General features: G+C 47.0%; 1 protein-coding gene across 1 annotated transcript in view; it reads right to left on the reverse strand.

Moving 5' to 3' along the window:
* The window catches only part of DAP (death associated protein), a 57,535-nt gene extending 36,808 nt beyond the window's left edge, over positions 1-20,727 (reverse strand). Inside the window, exons 1-2 of the mRNA XM_064661447.1 lie at positions 20,524-20,727; positions 14,052-14,148 (exon numbers count right to left, since the gene is read on the reverse strand). Of these exons, the coding sequence (XP_064517517.1) occupies positions 14,052-14,148; positions 20,524-20,578 (152 nt within the window). The 5' untranslated portion in view covers positions 20,579-20,727. The remainder of the gene's footprint in view (positions 1-14,051; positions 14,149-20,523) is intronic.
* Between the last annotated feature and the right edge of the window lie 1,674 nt (positions 20,728-22,401).

A 22,401-nucleotide genomic window follows, 5' to 3' on the forward strand; every position in this document is an offset into this window, starting at 1 on the left:
CTTATGCCACAGAATACAAATTAAAGACTTTCATTCTTTTAAAATCTTTTTTCTTACACCAGCTTGGCTGACAATTCATCTCAGCTTTCCAGCTAATTTCATAAGACAGCATATGTTTCTTTGGGACTGAACTTGGCTCTTGCTGAGCTGGATGGCGTATCTCCTATTCACTTTGAGGGGGAGAAATATCAGATCTTTTTTAGTGCTTTCACACATGCACACAGTACTTCAGGAATATGAAAAGAGCTATCCATATAATGTCATAACTGGCACTTACACTGATGGATTTATCAACTTACAGCTTCAATCATCAAGAAATATTGGAAGCAAGAAACAGTCTTTCAGAAGACTCTCATATCTTTCTGTATGAGAATGCTTCATTCATAATCTTGCCTAGCTTTTTCTCCATTCCCTACATTCACAGATCTTTTCAGTTCTTAAATGGAGATATTCACAGCCTATTTTCTTACTTTACAGTAGTTCTGCATTTAAAAATCAGTATTACACATTCTTTTCTCTCTTCATACAGTTAAGTCTGTAACTGCATAAGCATTTGATAGGGTTCAATACAGGTCACAGCAATTACTTTGCTACTTCTCCATGTAACTGGTCATCTGCAGAAGGTATTGTCCTGAAAATCACATGAAAATGGCCAATATTGCTTTCGGGTTTTATAACTAAACAAACTGTGCACATATAAACTTTAGCAGAGTTGAGCATCTGCTAATCATAAAAACTCTATGCAAATGATTGAGACACAAAGATGAATAATGAAGTGGAAAAATGCATTGAAGGCAACACTACTTATGTAAAGGAGAAGAGTGTGACACCATTAAGAAGCTACTCCTCTAACTGTTAAGTGAATTCAAATCCAAAATAATAAATATAAGAAGGAGGAAGGGGAAAAAAACAACAAGCCCTAAGCACAGAATCTTTTTGGAAAATAGAGATGTTTTGGAGAAGGTAGAAGGCTATTTCCCTTACTGCACTATGTTCACTATTCTTCTTAATAATATTATAAAAATATAGTTGCCTTTTTTTTTTTTTACCAGCCCAATTGCCTCCAAAGCTCCACATCTGAGTAACAAGAGCTCAAAGGTCAAGGACAGGAATAAAAATCTTCGATTCATATCCATTATATCCACACATATAATCAAGTTACAGTTTTTCTATGTCAAGTGTAAAATGACAATACAGTCTGTGAACATAATCTCTGTGCAAAGCTGCATCAGTTCATAGAGGTAACAGAATTAGGCTCCAAAGAGTGGGGGGGCTGGGGGAGGGAAGGTGGTTTAGAAATATGGTGGGAGATATTTTAATTCCATCAAAGAAGAGGATCTGTATATTGATGACAGATGCTTGTACAGAGTATCAGTTCACTCTTTCAGAGCTGCCTGAAGCTCTGACACAATAGCGCAAGAGACCTTAGAAGCCAACACTTAAGCGGCTCTGTTGCCAGAAAGGGAGACTCAGTTGGTCCTCTGTCCACCAAAGTCACAAATTTCCTCTTCAAAAACTTAAGCAGAAGATGTAGCAGTCTATCTGCCCTGACCTGTCTCTTCCTTTTAACCTTAAATATTCACCATGCTGAGTCAATGCCAGCTTATGTTTCCAGTAGTTTGGTTTTACAGATGCACAAACAGAGGTCGTGAGGTCTTTTTCAGCTTTATGTTGGTGAACATGGGAGAGACATTAATGGACTGTTCACTCTGAGTATTTATGGAAGTACAATGCTACCTGTTCGCAGAGGTTTGATTTACATGTTCAACCAGCTGTAATTTTTTTTCTTTTTTTACTTAGAACTCTTAAGATTTCCCTCAGTGAAACACCTGTTGACCCTACATCATCAGATTACCTACCATGGTGGAAACTACTTCCTTGAGCGCAAGCAAGCTGAACACTAGACATCATTTCCCAGATTCTAGCTGTGCTGAAGAGCAGTTACTCCCAAGTTAAAGGGTCAGAACTCTGACTCTACAATTTTTGCTCCAGAACAATAGGGTAAAATACAGTGAGTAGAAATAGTTTCAAGCATTTCCATATTCAGGGTGTAAACAAACATACAAATCTTCTCTAATAGCTTAACTATATAATCCACTTTATATTTTTTAAACTCTGTCAGAAGTTTGATCAACAAGGGTCCTTACGAGGCAAAAAATTAAACACATTTTCATCATGGCTGGGCTTCGCGAACGAAGATTTGGGAAGGCTCTATCCACATTTGCTACAGGCGCGCTGGTGGCTTATGAGGCCAATCCGTGACAGACATATCCGATTGCAAAAGGCACAGCAGAAAGACTCCTTAGATGGTGTATTCTGCAATACACGGTTCTTTCTGCGTTGCCTTTTTTCCTCGAGGGTGATCCTGCGTGCTTTCTCAAAGGCATCAGCTGCGTTATAGATGGTGTGTCTCCAGGCCTCCCGATTTGAGGCCAGAGTAGACCAGTTATGGTGATCAATATGGCCAAGGCTGAGATGTTGTTTCAGGGAGTCCTTGTATCTTTTCTTCGGGGCTCCTCTCATGCGGCAGCCACTGGCAAGTTCACCGTAAAGCAAGATCTTAGGGAGGCGGTGGTCCTTCATCCTTGAGACATGCCCTGCCCAACGCAGCTGTGTTCTCATCAGCATGGCCTCAATACTTGTGATAGCTGCTTGCTCTAGAACAGATGTGTTGGTGACATAGTCTGACCAGTGGATGTTTAGAATTGTACGGAGGCAGCGTTGATGGAAGCGTTCTAAGAGACGCAGGTGGTGGCGGTAGATGACCCATGATTCAGATCCATATAAGAGAGTAGACAACACTATGGCTTTGTAAACACTGATCTTGGTGCTTTTCTTCAAGTGTTTATTACGCCATACTCTTTTATGGAGTTTTCCAAAAGCACTATATGCCTTTGCTAATCTGTTGTCTATCTCTCCGTCAATCTTACCGTCTGAGGAGATGAGGCTACCGAGGTAATTAAACTGTTGGACTGATTTGAGCTCTGATTGACCAATGGTGATGTGAGGATGATGGGGGACATCCTGAGGTGCAGGCTGATGGAGGACCTCTGTCTTCTTTAAGCTGACTTCCAGCCCAAAGAGCTCAGCAGCATCTGCAAAGCAGGATGTTAAACGCTGCAGAGCTGCTTCTGTGTGGGCAACAAGGGCGGCGTCATCAGCATAAAGCAGCTCCCGGACAAGATGGTTTAAGGTCTTAGTGTGGGCCTTCAGTCGCCTTAGATTGAATAGACTTCCATCAGTACGGTATCGAATGTAGATACCGTCCTGATCATTGAGGTCTGCTGTGGCCCTTTGGAGCATCATGCTAAAGAAGACGGTGAATAGGGTAGGAGCGAGAACGCAGCCTTGTTTCACACCATTCTTAATTAAAAAGGGCTCAGAAAGTGTGTTGCCATATCTGACTTGGCCATGCTGATCCTCATGGAGTGAGATGATCATTTTGAGGAATTTAGGGGGACAACCTAAACGTTCCAAAATCTGCCACAGACCTTTTCTGCTCACAGTGTCAAAAGCCTTAGTGAGGTCGACAAAGGTTACATAAAGACCTTTGTTCTGTTCCCTACACTTCTCTTGCAGTTGTCTGAGGACAAATACCATGTCTGTGGTGCTCCTGTTGGCTCTGAAACCACACTGACTTTCAGGAAGGATACCTTCTGCTATAGTGGGTATTAGTCTGTTCAAGAGTATTCTTGCCAGGATTTTGCCAGCAATGGAGAGCAGAGTAATACCACGATAGTTTGAGCAGTCAGATTTAATTCCTTTCTTCTTATACAAGGTGATGATGACTGCATCACGAAGGTCAGATGGTAGTTCGCCGAGTTCCCAACAGCGCACCACGAACTCATGGAATTTGGTGTGGAGTGCAGGGCCCCCATGTTTCCAGATTTCAGGTGGAATTCCATCAATCCCAGCTGCCTTGCCAATTTTCACCTGCTGTATGGCCTTGAGGGTTTCTCCTAAAGTGGGGGCAGTATCCAATTCATACTTTACTGGTTGTTGTGTGATGGACTGAATTGCTGAGTCTTGGACTGTGCGGTTGGTACTGAAAAGAGTCTGAAAGTGTTCAGACCATCGATTCAGAATGGAGGTTTTATCTGTCAGAAGTGTTTGACCATCAGCGCTGAGTAGAGGGCTTTGTACCTGGTATGTAGGCCCGTATGCTGTTTTCAAGGCCTCATAGAAGCCTTTGTGATCACCTGTATCTGCGCATAATTGAGTTTTTTCAGCTAGGTCAATCCACCATTTGTTCTGGATGTCACGGAGTTTCTGTTGGAGCTTGCTGCATGCGAGACGAAAGGCTGCTTTTCTTGCGTGACAGGATGGCAGTGCAAGGTGTGCTTGGTGGGCGGTTCTCTTCTTCCTCAACAAGTCTTGGATTTCTTGGTTGTTTTCGTCAAACCAATCCTTGTTCTTCTTGAGGGAGAACCCTAAGGATTCTTCGGAGGATTGCAGGATGCTGTTTTTAATATGATGCCAGATTGTTTCAGGAGAGGAATCTGCAGAATTTTTGGGAATGTTATCGAGCTTAGTTTGAAGGTTTGCCTGGAAACTGTCTCTTACTGTGGCTGATTGGAGATTGTTAACTTGGAGTTTTCTCCTTGGGATGCTGCCCCTTTTTGGTTTGATTTTGATCTTGAAATTGAGTTTACAGCGCACCAGCCGATGGTCTGTTTGGCATTCTGCGCTGGGCATCACGCGGGTATGGTGGACATCGCGGACATCTCTCCGTCGCACCAGGACGTAATCGATGAGGTGCCAATGCTTAGAACGGGGGTGCATCCAGGTTGTCTTCAGACTATCTTTCTGCTGAAAGATAGTATTAGTGATGGTGAGTTGTTGCTCTGCACAGAATTCTAGCAGAAGTCGACCATTATCATTGCAGTTTCCAACACCATGCTTGCCTAATACACCTTTCCAAGCTTCAAAATTCTTGCCTACTCTGGCGTTGAAATCACCAAGGATAATGATCTTATCGTCTGCAGGGACCTTTTGGGTAAGGAGGCGCAGGTCAGTGTAAAATTTATCTTTTTCAGCAGGGTCAGCTTGGAGAGTTGGGGCGTATATACTAAAGATGACAACATGTTGCTTGTTGTTTAGTGGAAGGCGTAGGGAGATAATGCGGTCAGAGTGACCTGTCGGCAGATTTTCGAGTTTAGGAACAATAGAGTTTTTGATCATGAAGCCGACTCCTGAGAGGTGTTTTTCGGTTCTGGGCTTGCCTGACCAAAAGAGTGTGTAACCGGCACCATGTTCTCTGAGGCTGCCTTCTTCATGAAGGCGAACTTCACTGAGAGCGGCAATGTCGATGTTGAGACGAGCCAGCTCATGGGCAATTAGGGCAGACCGACGCTCAGGACGTCCGCTATCTGCAGAATCGAGCATGGTTCTGATGTTCCAACATGCTAGAGTTAATTTAGGTACACCTTTGGAGGCAGGTGCGTGCCTTTGACTTTTCTTTGTGCGACCGCATTGGAGGAAGATGCCCGTTGGTCTGCGGTTAACCAACCGGGTGAAAGTGGAGATGAGCTTTGTTTAGGCCACCTTTTCTAGGCCCCTCTCCGAGTGGAGCAAGCAGTGCTGTCCTTGGAAAGGCTGCTTGGTCGTTCAGGGTGCTGCCTCAAGAGACTGTCATCTCCGGTCAGTCTCAAATGACCAATATCCTGAACCGCCTGCATGCAGGGTTGAGTCTGCGGCTCCCAGTGCATCTTTCACCTGCCGTTACGACCCTCGCCCGTCGCTACAGGACTTTTTGCATGCGGGTAAAGCCTTCAAGCCTGCGCAATGGATTTTTTAGGTGAGATGCAGTATGCGCGGAACTGAACCCACCCTTTAGTCCTGAGGTTCATCTGCCAGGGCCGAGCGAGCTTGGACGGTGGCAGTGAGGTCCTCAGGATGTAGGTTTGATTAGAGTGACCTTCTCTTAGATGGATGGCCTTACAGGGCTAAGCGAGCTCCATCTGCCCGGGTTTGGGATTAGAGTTGTCCTTCTCCTAGGATGACTGCCAGAAGGCTAATGAGCTCATCCTACCCACAGATTTATTGTATCTGACCCTATAGTTTTGACCTGTCTGGCATGGGCGACCCTACCAAAGGCATGTACCATCGCCAGCGTAGCTCGCAACCACATAGGGGTATACAGGTTGCATTCTTACTATTAAAAACGATTAGGCCAAGTCTTACACTACCTAGTTTTCTGCCATCTGTCTATATTCAATCCCAGGGAAGCACCCGGGATCAGCCCTTTGTCCTGACCAACCTTACAGGATGTAACAGATAAATCCAGGACATACCAAACCTGGGCAGTAGCCACGGGTGAACCAAAAACAAACAAACGAGCGAAACTGTTCTGGCCACCATACCCATCTAGGGCTCGAGGCCCTCTCTAGGCCCCAGCCCGACCAAGATCTCCAAGCCCCAGAGGAAACTATTATCCACTCTGATCTTGTCCTCCCCCCACCGTGTTTCCTCATATCTTCCCACGCACTACTTACCTGACCACCCTCCAGTCCGAGGACCCCCACAGCCTCCTTGTTACCCCCCCCTCCCCAAACCAGACCGGCAAACCTCTGTGTATTCCGAGGCTTCAATTCTCCTCTCTCTCCTTTCGCACGAGGGCACAAGGTCGCGCCGGCGAAGCTCCCTCTCTCCTTTCCCGCTGGGGGGGGAGGGGACCGGGTGCGGCCCCGCGCGGGACCCCGGGGCGGCCCCGCGCGGGACCCCGGGGCGGCCCCGCGCGGGACCCCGGGGCGGCCCCGCGCGGGACCCCGGGGCGGCCCCGCGCGGGACCCCGGGGCGGCCCCGCGCGGGACCCCGGGGCGGCCCCGCGCGGGACCCCGGGGCGGCCCCGCGCGGGACCCCGGGGCGGCCCCGCGCGGGACCCCGGGGCGGCCCCGCGCGGGACCCCGGGGCGGCCCCGCGCGGGACCCCGGGGCGGCCCCGCGCGGGACCCCGGGGCGGCCCCGCGGCCGCGCGAGAACCGCGGGAGCGGCCCCGCGGCCGCGCGAGAACCGCGGGAGCGGCCCCGCGGCCGCGCGAGAACCGCGGGAGCGGCCCCGCGGCCGCGCGAGAACCGCGGGAGCGGCCCCGCGGCCGCGCGAGAACCGCGGGAGCGGCCCCGCGGCCGCGCGAGAACCGCGGGAGCGGCCCCGCGGCCGCGCGAGAACCGCGGGAGCGGCCCCGCGGCCGCGCGAGAACCGCGGGAGCGGCCCCGCGGCCGCGCGAGAACCGCGGGAGCGGCCCCGCGGCCGCGCGAGAACCGCGGGAGCGGCCCCGCGGCCGCGCGAGAACCGCGGGAGCGGCCCCGCGGCCGCGCGAGAACCGCGGGAGCGGCCCCGCGGCCGCGCGAGAACCGCGGGAGCGGCCCCGCGGCCGCGCGAGAACCGCGGGAGCGGCCCCGCGGCCGCGCGAGAACCGCGGGAGCGGCCCCGCGGCCGCGCGAGAACCGCGGGAGCGGCCCCGCGGCCGCGCGAGAACCGCGGGAGCGGCCCCGCGGCCGCGCGAGAACCGCGGGAGCGGCCCCGCGGCCGCGCGAGAACCGCGGGAGCGGCCCCGCGGCCGCGCGAGAACCGCGGGAGCGGCCCCGCGGCCGCGCGAGAACCGCGGGAGCGGCCCCGCGGCCGCGCGAGAACCGCGGGAGCGGCCCCGCGGCCGCGCGAGAACCGCGGGAGCGGCCCCGCGGCCGCGCGAGAACCGCGGGAGCGGCCCCGCGGCCGCGCGAGAACCGCGGGAGCGGCCCCGCGGCCGCGCGAGAACCGCGGGAGCGGCCCCGCGGCCGCGCGAGAACCGCGGGAGCGGCCCCGCGGCCGCGCGAGAACCGCGGGAGCGGCCCCGCGGCCGCGCGAGAACCGCGGGAGCGGCCCCGCGGCCGCGCGAGAACCGCGGGAGCGGCCCCGCGGCCGCGCGAGAACCGCGGGAGCGGCCCCGCGGCCGCGCGAGAACCGCGGGAGCGGCCCCGCGGCCGCGCGAGAACCGCGGGAGCGGCCCCGCGGCCGCGCGAGAACCGCGGGAGCGGCCCCGCGGCCGCGCGAGAACCGCGGGAGCGGCCCCGCGGCCGCGCGAGAACCGCGGGAGCGGCCCCGCGGCCGCGCGAGAACCGCGGGAGCGGCCCCGCGGCCGCGCGAGAACCGCGGGAGCGGCCCCGCGGCCGCGCGAGAACCGCGGGAGCGGCCCCGCGGCCGCGCGAGAACCGCGGGAGCGGCCCCGCGGCCGCGCGAGAACCGCGGGAGCGGCCCCGCGGCCGCGCGAGAACCGCGGGAGCGGCCCCGCGGCCGCGCGAGAACCGCGGGAGCGGCCCCGCGGCCGCGCGAGAACCGCGGGAGCGGCCCCGCGGCCGCGCGAGAACCGCGGGAGCGGCCCCGCGGCCGCGCGAGAACCGCGGGAGCGGCCCCGCGGCCGCGCGAGAACCGCGGGAGCGGCCCCGCGGCCGCGCGAGAACCGCGGGAGCGGCCCCGCGGCCGCGCGAGAACCGCGGGAGCGGCCCCGCGGCCGCGCGAGAACCGCGGGAGCGGCCCCGCGGCCGCGCGAGAACCGCGGGAGCGGCCCCGCGGCCGCGCGAGAACCGCGGGAGCGGCCCCGCGGCCGCGCGAGAACCGCGGGAGCGGCCCCGCGGCCGCGCGAGAACCGCGGGAGCGGCCCCGCGGCCGCGCGAGAACCGCGGGAGCGGCCCCGCGGCCGCGCGAGAACCGCGGGAGCGGCCCCGCGGCCGCGCGAGAACCGCGGGAGCGGCCTAAACACATTTTAGTGACAGGAGAATCTGCAGTGGCAAATGAAAAAAAAATGGAAATAATGCCTACAGCTTACTTCTTGTCAGTTGCAACAGAGCAAAGTAAGGGAAAGGAAAAACAAATTTACTCTTGATTGAAAGCATTTATCTGCAGACAAATTTGAGATTTCCACTGCACTTCCAAAAGAAAAAAGGAGGTTCAGCTTCACTAGCATATTCAGACTTAACAAGTAACACTGAGCTGAAGGATATCAGGGGCCTTCAGCAACTCCTCTCTCACCATGTAACTAAGTACCAAGAGTAGCTCTTTAACATATGAGCACCCATATGCTTCATTAGCATGATTTTACTTTTGAGTCACCACATTCTAAATTACGCTCTCATTTTTTTTCTTTTTTCTTTTACCCAGTGAATATAACCAAAGCAAATATCCACATTGTAAACTGAATTAAAATCCAGACTGCATAATTTATTCTTTCTAGAGCTGATGGGTAAGTCAAATATAATTCTGGGTTCATAATCTCCAGGTAAGTTTAAGATACAAATCATATACAATTTACATATATAGAGAAACCACTCCAGAGAATTTATATTGAGTAGTTAAATCACTGTAATTACCCACTTTGTTTCAGAAATATAACAAAAGAGCATGAAAGTCTTTAAACATAAAAGCCTTTGCAGTTTACCCTGTTTGTTAAAAATAAGCCTGATATTTGCTTTTTTAAAGGTTTTTTTTTATATATCCTGATGTTGATAAATAATTATAGTTTCTTCTTCTTGAGATCCCAGAATTACAATTAATGAATCTCTTGTGCAAAACTGAACAAGCAGCTCTCACTTCAAATTATCTGTCTTTCAGGAGTATTTATTACGTCAAGAGTCAGATGCTGGCTCAGGAATGCACATGATACTGCAAATCTCAGTTAAACATGCATTAATGGGCTTTTAATAGAGCCCAAGACTATGAGTAGCCTAGTTATTCCAAATAATTTCTATGACAACATACGGTCCTGAAAAATGATGATTTTGATTCATAACCATACTTCTAATTATAAGTTTCACCTTCCTCCAGCACCACAAAAAAACTTCCGGCAGCAATCAGTAGGACTTTCAATCAATAAAAACTGCAACCATATAAAAAAATCCAAATCAACACAAGCGACAAGCAATTACAAAAACATAAGAAAAACAGTAATGGATCAGTCCAGAAGTTCATCCAGCCAGTATCCTATCTCCAACTGGCTGATCAAAGTCACTCCTGTCTTGAACACATGTGCCAAGAAACCCACCTCACAGTCCAGTTTACTACTGACACCTTGACCAAAGGGGTGTCACTGGCTTTTGGAGATGCCACATCTTTAGTTCACCTAAACCAAACAATGCAACTTCTCCCTTCTTTCATCAAGTCTTCTCTATATAATCATATCCAGCCATTCCTCTTTAAGTAAAACTCTATTTATACCAGACACATAAAATTATTTCTACCACTCAAGGCTGAGAACTGCCTCACAGGAAAGGTTTAAATTTGTATAAAATTGTCTTACCACATACTGTTTTAAGGGATCACGAATCACCATTATGACAAGTCTCCCTATCTTCATGAAATGAGCTAAAAGTTGCTAAACAACTGAGAAAAATAAATGTCAAATAAGATATAACTAGTGAATGTTAAACTCATCTTTATCACAGCACAGTTAGCTATGTCAGGGGTGTTCACCTGTATCAGCTTTGTTTACTTTAAGACTAGAAACATTGACACAACAACTTTTTCTGCAATCAGGCTGCAAAAACAATGCTGTCTCTGAAGCCACAAATACTCCCATGAACCCCAGCCGAAAGCCTTCTTGCTGAGCAAGTGCTCGGATTTGTGCCATCATGGGGAGGACATGTGCTCTCAGAATTCCCAGAGAACCCTGGGAGAGACTGAATTCTTCTGCTTCCATTTACTGTCAGTTCCACTAATCTGTCCTCAAGTAAGCCTGCAATGAGATTAAAATAATGACTTAGTCATTCTACCCTCCCTCTTCACAAACAAATTACTCTTCTGTTTTATTCTTTTCTTCTACATCATTGTCAGCTGGCCATATCACCTGATACAGATTTCCTGAAGGGCTGTTTGCTCTTTTTAACTTTGAATGCAATAGGGAGTAAAAATTGCATCATATCAACAATACTACCTTAAAATGGCAAAGACTAAAAACATGAGAGTAGAAAGTTAAAAACACAGATGTCTCCATATCTGCTTAGCAAAGGGACATAAAATATCAGCTAGCAAAGCCCCACAAGTACATTGGTGCTGAAGAAAGCAGAACAGAATGCTCACTTCTCCTCTCCTGACAAACCCATCCCCATCTCCTGATAAACCAGTCTCCACAGGCATCAGAAATCCAAGGATATTCAAAGGGCACTGTGAATCACCAGGAACAGACACAAACTCCGGGGGACTGCACCTTCCAGCACAAAAGCAGTTGACATGCTGCAAACATAATTTAATTCTGACTAACAACAACAACTTTATGTACTGTGGCCTGTGAAGCTTGCTTATTCTGTCTTCGGCTAAATACATTCTTTCTCACATCTATAGCTTGTACTAACACCAGAGCAGTGCAAGTATTCCCACAGGAGCCTACAACAGGCACATTAAACCCTTCCCCTCACATACACAAAAGGTTCAGGAAAACAACTTCTCTCAAGTTGTAAACCAACTTACTGTTTTGTATTATAACTCATGTTAGTTCCCACCTAACTATGCTCTTTATGTCCCCCCGCTGCTTTCTTTTTAAAGAGGATTAGATCAAAGAAATAAAATAGTTTAGCCCAGTGCTTTCTGTTTTAACATATAGGCTCAAGAAAACTGTATGCACAAGTGCCTAATACAGACCAACAATGTATCCTCCACATAAAACCAAAGCAAAGAGCACACTCCAAGTACATATTTTGACAATCAACTGATCAAGTAGACAAGGGAATGAATTTTATGATGTGTAACAGCTAACTATTCTCTAATTAAATAAGGTAGCTCTAGAGGTCATTAAACTATCTCCTCTGCCATAAAAGCATAAAATTTGCTCACAGACCTGCTTTACAATACTAATATACAGTGTGTCTTTGCTAGCATCTACAGATCAGGAGCGCAGCCCTCCCCCAATCATTCTGTTGCCCAGGCTTTGTTTCACATTGTGGATTGGTCTCAGGCCAGTTCACCCGGATTCTCTGAAGATAATGCTAAAGTGGAACACATAGACCAAGGAGACACCTAACACATGCCAACTAGGATTGGTCCTTCAGTCCAGAAAGCCAAACTAAGTAATCTCCAAAACACACACAGTATGAACATTAAGTCCTCAGCACCCACTGTTTACCCCCACAAATGGGCTTCTATTGTGCCACAGCACCTGCTACAGCAAACACAGCCACAAATATCAAGATTAAATTTTAACTTTTCCCTGCACTATTTGAGTGAGAGAGGGAAACATAATCTTTCTCCAAGAAAGGAATAAAGCACATGCTATATCGTAACAGAGGCTTAGGTCTGTGAACAGATACAAGAAGTCTTCTCATTTGGATCCTAATCAGGCACCCTCACCATGAGGGTGATAAGATAAGAATACGAATAAGATAAGATAAAGATAAGAATAAGAAGGTACATAATGCTGTGCTTTGTCTGGATGAGGTGGTTAATTCTCACCATAGCAGCCTTTTCTGTGTTGTGCTTTGCATTGGTAGCTGGAAAGCTGCTGACAACACACGAGTGTTTTGGCCACTGCTGAGCAGTGCTTCCACAGCACCTAGGCTGTCTCTCCACCACCACCCTCTCACCAGCAGGCTATGGGTGGGCAATATCTTGGGAGGGGACACAGTCAGGACAGTTGACCCTAACTGACCAAAGGGATATTCCATACCATCTGCTCAGCAATAAAAGCTGGGAGAAAGGACGGGGAGGAGACAGGGAGCATTCATTATCACCATGTTTTCTTCCAGAGCAATCACTACATGTACTGAAGCCATGCTACGCAGGAAGTGGTGGACATCGTCTGCTGAAAGGACATAGTGAATAAATATTTTGTTTTCCTTTGCTTCTGTGCAACATGGGCTTTCTTTTGCTTTATTAAACTGTCTTTGTCTTGACCCATGGGGTTTTTTCCATCTTGTTTTCTCCCTCCTCATCCTGCTGAGTAGGGGAGTAATAGAACAGCTTGGTGGACATCTGTTGTACAGTCAAGGTCAACCCACCACAACCACACCTTAAATAAAATGATGTATCCCCAAGCAAAGTTTAAATTGACCCCAAGAAACAATTTCTTACTTAAGTCAAAACTTGATTGCAGTACAGACTCTTTCAACTTATATGCCACTGAGAAGAATTACAAGATGACCAATTTGACTGATGAAGAAAGGACATAAAGTATAGTTTTCCTGCATTGTATTTGAATATATTAATTAAAATTACTTTTCTCTTCTTATTCCAGTTGTGATTTAGTAAATAAACACCTTTGTTTTTATTTATACAGACATTTTCACAATGCCATTGTTCTACATGTAAAATAAATATAAGTCAGTCTACTTACCAAAGCACAAGAACAGATCTCAGGGTTTTTTTAAGTTGAGCAAATACCAAGAACAATCCCAGGCAGTAAGTTAGTAGATAAACATTTCAGGTAAATATAGTCCTGGCTACAAAGAAAAACATCTAGCCACGGAAAATAGCACAAAACTAGGTGGCTTTTGTAGGAACAGAAGTACCGCAACAGTTCATTGAACCTCCCTGCTTTCTAAACAGCAGTAATCCAATAAATCTACTTAAAACTGCTAAGTAACTGCTGTCTTAGTGTTTGCCACCACCAAAACTGATAGATTCCCATCTAAAATAAAAACAGATAATATTAACACCATTTATTTTTACTTGTCTTTTCAAAAGCACCATATTGTCAAATATCTCACAGAGAAAGGATAGGGACTACAGGGTAAAAGGAATCACCCAGCACACAGCAAGACCATCTCATATGAATTGACAGCGCAATGCTTATGTCCAAATGTGCTTCTCCACAGTCTGAATTCAGACATTTTAGGAAAGCTGAGGTTTTACTTTAACTGTACTTTTTTCTCCAATCTTCTCTTACCTGGCAGGATCATTTAAAAGAGGCTTCGTGATGTGAAAATTCCCAAATTCTCCAATTCTCTTGAAGGAGTGTCTAACTTGCTACTGCTTTATGATACAAAACCAACCGTATCTTTGGTTTGCTATTTACAAGGAAAGCAAACTGGTGATAAGGCTCAAGGTCATGGAAATTCACTGTAGCACATGCACCAAATCAAAAGTGCTCACCTGCTGGTTTCCCAGTCTTGGTCATCCTTATCTTTTTCTTCTTTGGCATCAGAATTGTGTGGGTGTTTCTGCACAATCCGCATCCCACCAGCTTTCACTGGAATGAAAATTAAACAGACAAAACAAACCTCAGTCAAAATACCGTAAGAAGAAAGTTTTAAGCATGACTCTCCCCTCTTGCTTCCTGATACTTTACAGAGTAGTTTAATGGTAATTACAGTTTGAAAAAAGGGCCTGAAGTGTAAAAAGCGGCAAGCCTGAGGAACAGCTACTTCAGGACCACATCTGCCATTCTCTTTTACATCATGCCATCTTTGCTTATCCTGAGAAGCTGCAGGTCATTTTATCATCTGCTTTCAACATCATTTCAGAAAACTCAACGCTGTTTTAACTCCCCCTCCACCTCTTATTAACTTGCAGCAGTCCAAAGAAGAAAACTGAGGCAATGACTTGCACAAAAGGCCACAAACATGAATGTTAAATACTCTGATAGAACAAGAAGGGTCAAAGAAACTTACTTGTCATTTCAAGTTAAAAAAGTACATCTATAATAATAGTATTTATACAAAAAGTACTTTAGAAATAGTGTAACAGAAAGCAAAGCTTAGAAGGACTGTTAACTTGCATTTAGAATGGAGCTTTTTGTTTTGTAAAACATATTAGCATTTACAACATTTCAAATGCTTGCATCATTTAGTTTTAGAAATGATGCAAATGTGAAAGCATCCCTTTGAAACACAAAACAAGAAGTGAAAGCAAATCCACTTATGTTCATCACTTATCCACTCCAAATCGCAACACAAAACAGGAACCAAGCCAGGCTTAACACTGCAGCTACAAAGCAGAGCAACAGGCAGGCTGCTCTTGATCTGCTTTCTGTTTCAATAGTGTACTTTTTTTTTCTTCAACCATTGCTATACACACTTACAGGACAGCACAGGACAAGATGATGCATCTCATTAGCTAACTGGATGGGTTACACTGCCATCAGCAACCCCATAAGAAAACCAGTGTAGCGGTCAGAAGTCAATAAAACCACCTACAGACCCCGCTGGTTTGTGTTTCACATTGCCTTGACACAGCAAGCCTTAGTCAGATTCGGCAGAGATGTCACAGCCAGAGTGAGCAGGATGCCAGAGCAGCCATTGGAAGAAGCTGAAGCGCTTGCCAGCATGCCTGGGGGAAGCTGTACTTCTGACAGCCCTCCTGTGCCCAGCCACAGAGGGATTAGGGCACCTCACAGCAGTTCAGTGCTAATCCCTGAAACCTAGACACAGGTCTAGTGCTCAATTCTTAACCAGGACAGCAATGGACAGGACACCACTGGGCATAAATTCTACAGCCTGTGTGAAGGCAATTAGGAAAGAGAAACTGACCTGATCTAGGAGAAAGTGACAGCTCTTTGGTCCTGTTTTTTAAAAACAGATTTTAAACTTTTTATGATATTTGAAAGGCAAACTTCTGATTCAATAAAGGTCATTAACTAAAGTCAGGCAATCAACAGACAAACCCAAAGAAATATCTTTCAGAACCTATCAAAATTGTGTCCTCTTACCATGTATTAAAAAAAACAACCCCTAAACCCAGATCACTAATCATTTTGTGTTCTGTCTCCAGAACTTATACTTCAATAGGTGAGAAATGTTTCACATGGGACAAGGAAGGAGAGACAGTTTAAAAGCTATATTTCTTGTTGTCTAAAGTGAAGCAAAATTAAAATTCCAATTAATTTCTCTTGATGCAAGCTCCTCAGGAATTACAGTTTGTTTGCAAAAGCAAACACCAAGAGTTCTGCCAAGTGCTGTCTTCTTTTAATATCTCAGTTAATGAAAGTGATTGGTATGTTTTATTAACCTTAATTTACAAATTAATAATTTGAATTAATGTCTATATTTAACATCATTGCACAATCAGTTATTATTTATTTCAAATTACTTTTTGTGGAAGATGCTGTCTCCACAGCAACATCTGCCAGGGTTACAAACGGCACCTCTGAACAATACACACATCTCCATGTCCTTCACCATCTCGTAGGAAAGTAAAAAATCAGTACCTGAAGATTTAGTGCTAATTTAGGTGGTCTAAAATCTCTCTCTTCTCATATTGTATATCATCAGGCCACCAGCCACTTGTTTTCTCTTTATCTGTCACTGGAAAAGATATGCAGCTAACACGTTCAGATTTGTCTGTATGAAGAATTAACAGGGATTAAAAAGCAAATAGCCAGACAACTAAAAGGCATAATAGTGACTGAGTAATGCAGCAACTTAATGTTTTTTTTTAAATCTGATTTTTTTGAACTAATATCAGCAGGAATAACATAGACACCTTAAAGTACTTTGGTGCATAATTAATAATACTTAGTAATCTGAGGTTACTGTGCAGACCTGGGAAATCAAAAGAAGAATCCAGCAAACAACTGCCATAATCATGTGCATTTCTGAGACCAAAAGTGAAATAATTAGATCAGCATTCTATACATATAGCTGATGTACATTTCTGCCACCCATGACACAGCATGCTCATACCCAATCTAGTTTCAAGACATTTATCTTAAGAAGATAAAATACTCTTGCAGCAAAATTCACCTTCCTTTTCAAAAGGTTTCAACTAATCTACAGTACATTGGAGAGAGACAGAGAGAAAAAATTATGATTACGTCCACCAAGCTAAAGAAAAACCCACTCCTTTTGGGAGATTTTCTTGGGAGTTATGAGGATTCATCTATTTCGTACTTGCCTAGCATTTACTACACAATTTGGCAGATGCTTACCATGGCGATTTGTCATTTAAAAATCACCCTTAAAAGAGCTCAGATTTTCTTGTAATAAATCCTGCAGAGAAAGGACCTAAATAAATGATAAACCACCTTTCAGAACGCTGTCAGAAATCAGTGCCCAGAAGTGGATGGTGTCAACAAAAATGTGTTGGCATTAGGAAGAAAGCAGCTCCTGTGCTAAAGAGCAAGAGGAGAGCTTAGGAGGGACTTGCGCTAAGCAAGAGGGGACCAGGAACAGCTCCCTGGGGTGGTGGCAGCCAAGAGACCACCAGTCTCTAAAGTGTGAAGTAAAGAAGAGATCATCTGCCAGCATGCTCTGAGAAGAGCAACAAGTCTGTTTGCCTCACTGCTGGATATGAGACAAGTTCTGGATTTTTAATTACCATCTGTCATGTTTTCACCCCCTTGAGAGTCAGACAGGACTACCCTGTCTGTCCTGTGAATGCCAGCCCGTGGTCCTCTTAATGGTATGACTACTCCTTCAATCTAGAGTGGGAATGCACTCTACTTTTTCTTCTCCTCCCCCCACTGTTGTGCTTATTTCATACTCCTCCCAGTCTCTGAGACTGAATTCTGAAATAAACCCCACTGAGCTGGAGCAAGTACCAAGCACCTAGAGAAGCACTATAGATCAACAATGGCACTGGCCCCAGCTCACTCACAGTGCAGGTTTCCCCTTAATAGACTGCTGGTCACAGCATCTGGGGAGGAACTTTTAGAAATCCAGATTATAACCAAGAGTTTTAGCAGGTTCCCCTTTTCCTTGAGTATGGTATTCAATATTAACATGAAAATTTATTTCTTATGTACTGTGTAATAACAGATTCCATTACAATGATAAGATGCATGAAAAGGGAAACACAAAATATGCCCTTGTGAAAGATTAAGGGAGCATACCTTAGTGTCCAATAAAGTAAGAACAGAGGCAAGAGTTATTATATACCTTCATTTCATAGAAATCTTGGCTCAGAGCTATATTTTTTTTAGTGCAGGAAAAAGCACATAACTACTTTCATGAATCTATTGTAAAGCTTCATAAATAAACTATTAACACAACCACTTTGTCCCTCCACAGTATCTACCAAAAGAAATGAACAACTAAAAGCATAATTAAGCACAGCTCTTTAGAGGGACTGTACAAACCTACTCAGAAACATATTACATGCAAGTGCATTTGATCTCACCGACAGACAGATATTTAATACTTAAATTTCAGAAAGAAGTTAAAAGTCACTTCGTACACCCTGTTAGCAGCCTGAGGTCTTGAGGTTTCTTTCCATTTCATTACCCTTTGTCTTTTCAAGTGCTTTTTCTTCCCCCATATGTGAAAGATCAATGCAGAAAGGGAGCCAACAGACTGCACGCAGTCAGTAAGTGAGGGCCAACCGTGCACATGAAAAACAATGGATTTGCTAATTTTGCTTTTAATTTGATGACCCTAATCCTTACTAACTTTTATGTGTCAAAATCATACTCAGTGGGGTAAGACATCTGTAATTACAGGTAGGGCTCTTTATACAACTGTATGCAGCAAAACCTGAGCCTTTAAGCCATTTATCAAACAAGATACCTTATTCACATCTTTGCTAGGAACTTGCTTTGTAATTTATGAACACAATTCCACCTGTATTTATTTTTGTAAAAAATCTTTTACTTTCATTTTATTAAAACTTGCTTACAGACTGACCTATTGCATTGTTTTAATATTCAAGGACCTAAACCAGCTTGATATAGAGGATTAAAACCTAGCTTCACACACTAAATATAAAAACTGTTGCTAGTCAGCACATTTGTTGTGGTTTCCTAAGTGTTAAAAGAACACAGGGCCACTTTCCTCTGCCAGACGGCTCAGAACCACCTTCTTGCAGAAGCATCCTGGAATTTAACTTCTTCCTGAAGATTCTGTACATAGTGTTAGTTGTTTTTTCTAGCCTCAAAGACAGACTTGGTAATCCCCTTCCTTCCAAAGCTCAACTGGTGCATGCTTACACATACAAAAAAAATAACAGGGATGCCAATGACCTTAAAAGGCTGAAAAAGTTCTTCAGTTCATATGTGGGCATGTTTTACACAGAAAAAATAAACTGAAATACTCAGCAAAGGAAGCCTGTACTGTACTCCAGTCATGCTTTTGCACTATGCATCGCTAGTGTCTTGTGTAGAGAGGTCTTTTAAAAATGCTACCTGTTTCAAAAGACAGGTTTTGAAGCAACACTCTCAAACATGCAATGACATCAAAAAATACAGTCGTAAAGCACCTAAATGAAAATATATGCCATTGACAGTGTAGCTGGGAGACAAAGCTAAACCAGTGTCAGGTCTTAATGATCCCTTCACTCTGAAGCTGACCTGTACCTCAAGGAAGCCAGCTCAAGAGCTATGGCAACAAAAGCTGTCAACATTGGGAAAGATTGAGGAATCATTGGGTTTGGTTCCCTGAAGCAGCTCAACAGGAAGTCAGGTCAAAGCTCCTCCATGACAAGGGAGGCTGCAGGACTAGGATGACTCTGCTTAGCCAAGAGATTGGCTTAACTCAACTGCTGAACTATATTTGCCATGCAAAGTAAAGCCATGATTTCTCACTTCTAATATCTGTTTAGAGGAATCACAGGTCCTCATTATAAAAAGAGTAGAATTAAATAAGGGTTCAACAACCGTTTACAAATTTAGCTTTAAATCTCTTCAATTGATGTGAATATAAAACTTACCACCTGTGAATTTAGAATTTCAACAGTTGCTACTGAAACACTTAAAAAAAAAAAAAAAAGCTCGCCAGAGAGGAGCTGCCGTCCACGGACGGCGGCAGATGGGTGTCCCACTGAATGTGACACACAGCTCCTACCCTGACCACCTGCTCTCCCACGAGCACGCAGCAGCGGGATGGAACGCGACAGAGCTCCTCTGCTGGGCAGTTCATAAGCAGCTTTACTTGTTTCCTACTCTGCCAGCCTCCAGAATTGCAGCCAGGAGCGCGCAGCCTGCTCTGGCACTCACACCGTGACGCCCACAGGCAAAATGGATGCACAGCGTACTATTACAGTATTACTAGTTTGCAGTGCGTCTGCTCGCACTCAGTTTGCGCTGTTGGAGCATCGTCTCCGTGACCCAGACTGCTCCGTTCCCGTTCCTCTTCCCACCATCGCCAGCCCCAGGCCTCCCCCGCCTTTCGAGGGCGGGATGCCGGTGGAAGACAACGTAGTGTGCCGGGTGGGAGCCCGGAGACGCCAAGCTGCACACACCCGATGAGGGTTTGTCCATAACCAGGGAGGTCCTCCGGGAGAAAGGGAGAGTCGCCCCGTCACCGGGAAAGCTGCCGGAGGGCAGGGAGCGCCGATGGCGAGCAGGGCTCAGGATCCCATCCCACCTGGATCCCACAGCACACCTCCCGCGGCCAGAGCGCCACCACCACACGTCGCTGCGGGCGGCGGCGCCCGGGCAGCAGGGAGAGAAGGAACCCCCCGGGGCTGTTCGGCACTGCCTGCGGCGGGACCCGCCCGAGGCCAACCTCGCCCTGCTCAGCCCCGGGCGGCACCGGAGTGCGCAGAGCGGTGGCTCCGCGGGGAACTGCGCCCGGCCGGGCTCTCCCGGAGGCGCTCGGCCCCGCCGGCCCGCGGCCGCCACGGCCCTCCCCCCCCGGCCCGTCCCCCGGCGTGGGAAGAGAAAGAGCGGAGAGACGGGAACCGGCGGCCGTACCAGCAGGAGGGTGTCCGGCCCGCGTCTCTGCTTTCTCTTTGGGAGGCGAAGACATTTTTACTGCGGCAGCGGCGCCGTTCCCGCACCGCGAACCCGCACCCCGAGACGGCACAGCGAGCACGGCCAGCGCCCGGACCGCCCGCAGTGCCCCGCACGGCGCGGCCCCGCTCCCGCTCTGTCAACGTGGCCGCCGCCAGGACGCGCCCCCCGAGGGGCGGCGCCGCCACCGCCCCAGCGCGGCCGCGCCGGGCCCGCCCCAGGCGGGTGAGGCGTGTGCCGTCTGACGGCACCCTCGTTGTTTTAATTGCCGAGGGAAAGTGGCACAGGCGGTCGACGGCGTGATTCTGAGTCGGCCGCTTGTGGCGCTTCAGATAATACCCGTCATTAGCGGCTAATCGGCTTGTTCACACCTTGCGCTTTGTTGCGTCCTGCCAAACTACCTAGGTGTGAAGTGGCACGTGTGTGAGGAGAGCGCTGTGCTGGTTTTGGCGGGGGTAGAGTCAATTGTCTTGACAGCGGCCGGTGTGGAGCCGTGTTTTGCGTTTGTGCTGGAAACGGCGTGGATAACACAGGGATGTTTTAGCTATTGCTGAGCAGAGCTCACACAGCGCCAAGGCCTTTTCTGCTCGCCTCACCCCATCAGCGAGGAGAATGGGTAGTCACTCGGAGTTGGGAGAGGCCATAGCCGGGACAGCTGACCCCAACTGACCCAAGGGACATTCCATACTATATGTCATCATGCTCAGCATATTTAGCCAGGGAAAGAAGAAGGAAGGGGTAATGTTTGGAGTTACAGCATGTGTCTTCCCAAATCACCGTTACACGTGATGGAGCCCTGTTTTCCTGGGGATGGCTGAACACCTGTGACTGTGGGAAGCAGTGAATGAATTCCTTGTTTTGCTTTCTTCGTGTGCGTGGCTTTGCTTTCCCTATTAAACTGTCTTTATCTCAGTCCATGACATTTCTTACTTTTCTCATTCTACCTTCTATCCTACCAGGGGAGGGTGAGCGAACAGCTGTGTGATGCTTATTTGCCGGGTGGGTTTAAAACCCTGATAAGTGCCAACCTTGCCTGTGCTTCAGATCTCATTACCTTTGTTTGAAATCACAGTGCTGATTCACATCGTTTTAAGAAAATTTTTCAAATGCTTCGGTTATGTTTTCCAAGTCACATGGAAAGGCATAGAGCATGATATTTGAATAAATTATATTAGCAGCAAAGTATAAACCGTACAGGCCATTCTGATTTTCTTTTATAAGTTGATATAAGAAAGCAAGTCCCCCAGAAGATGAGTGTACAATGTTCGGAAGTTGAATGCCCCCCGGCCCCCCTCCACTAAAGTGGTGTAGAAATATTTCATCACAAATTTTTTAGAGGGAAAATAATATAATAATATTTTAATTATTTGCTATCACTCTTTGTTACAACTGTGTTGTCATTGCCAAAATATATGTGATGAGTAAATACAAGTTTGGGGTATTTTTTTTGCAGCAGTCCAAAATATAATTACATCATGGTATCCTTAGCAGCTGGATTTAACAAATGTTGCACAAACATTTTAACTAAGTTTTTACATTTTGCTGCTGGGTCACTTTAATTTCTTATATATGCAGCACTTTAGAGTCTGATGTTATATTTTCAGCTCTGTCACCTTCTGTGTAGCCTAACACAAATTCCCTTTCTAGTCTCTGCCAAAGTCTATCCAGATTAGATTTTTTTCTGGTGTAGAATTACCTCCTAAATTGAGATTTTAATGATTTTTTTGGTCTACTGTCCTCTGAACTTGAATTAAAGTATTACATTTTCAGTTTTTCTTCGTTCTCCCACATATATTTGGTTTGGATTTTGCTGTACTGGTTACCAGAGGTGATAGAAAT

This window comes from Pseudopipra pipra, chromosome 1, assembly GCF_036250125.1.
Source record: "Pseudopipra pipra isolate bDixPip1 chromosome 1, bDixPip1.hap1, whole genome shotgun sequence".
NCBI classification, from domain to species: Eukaryota; Metazoa; Chordata; class Aves; order Passeriformes; family Pipridae; genus Pseudopipra; species Pseudopipra pipra.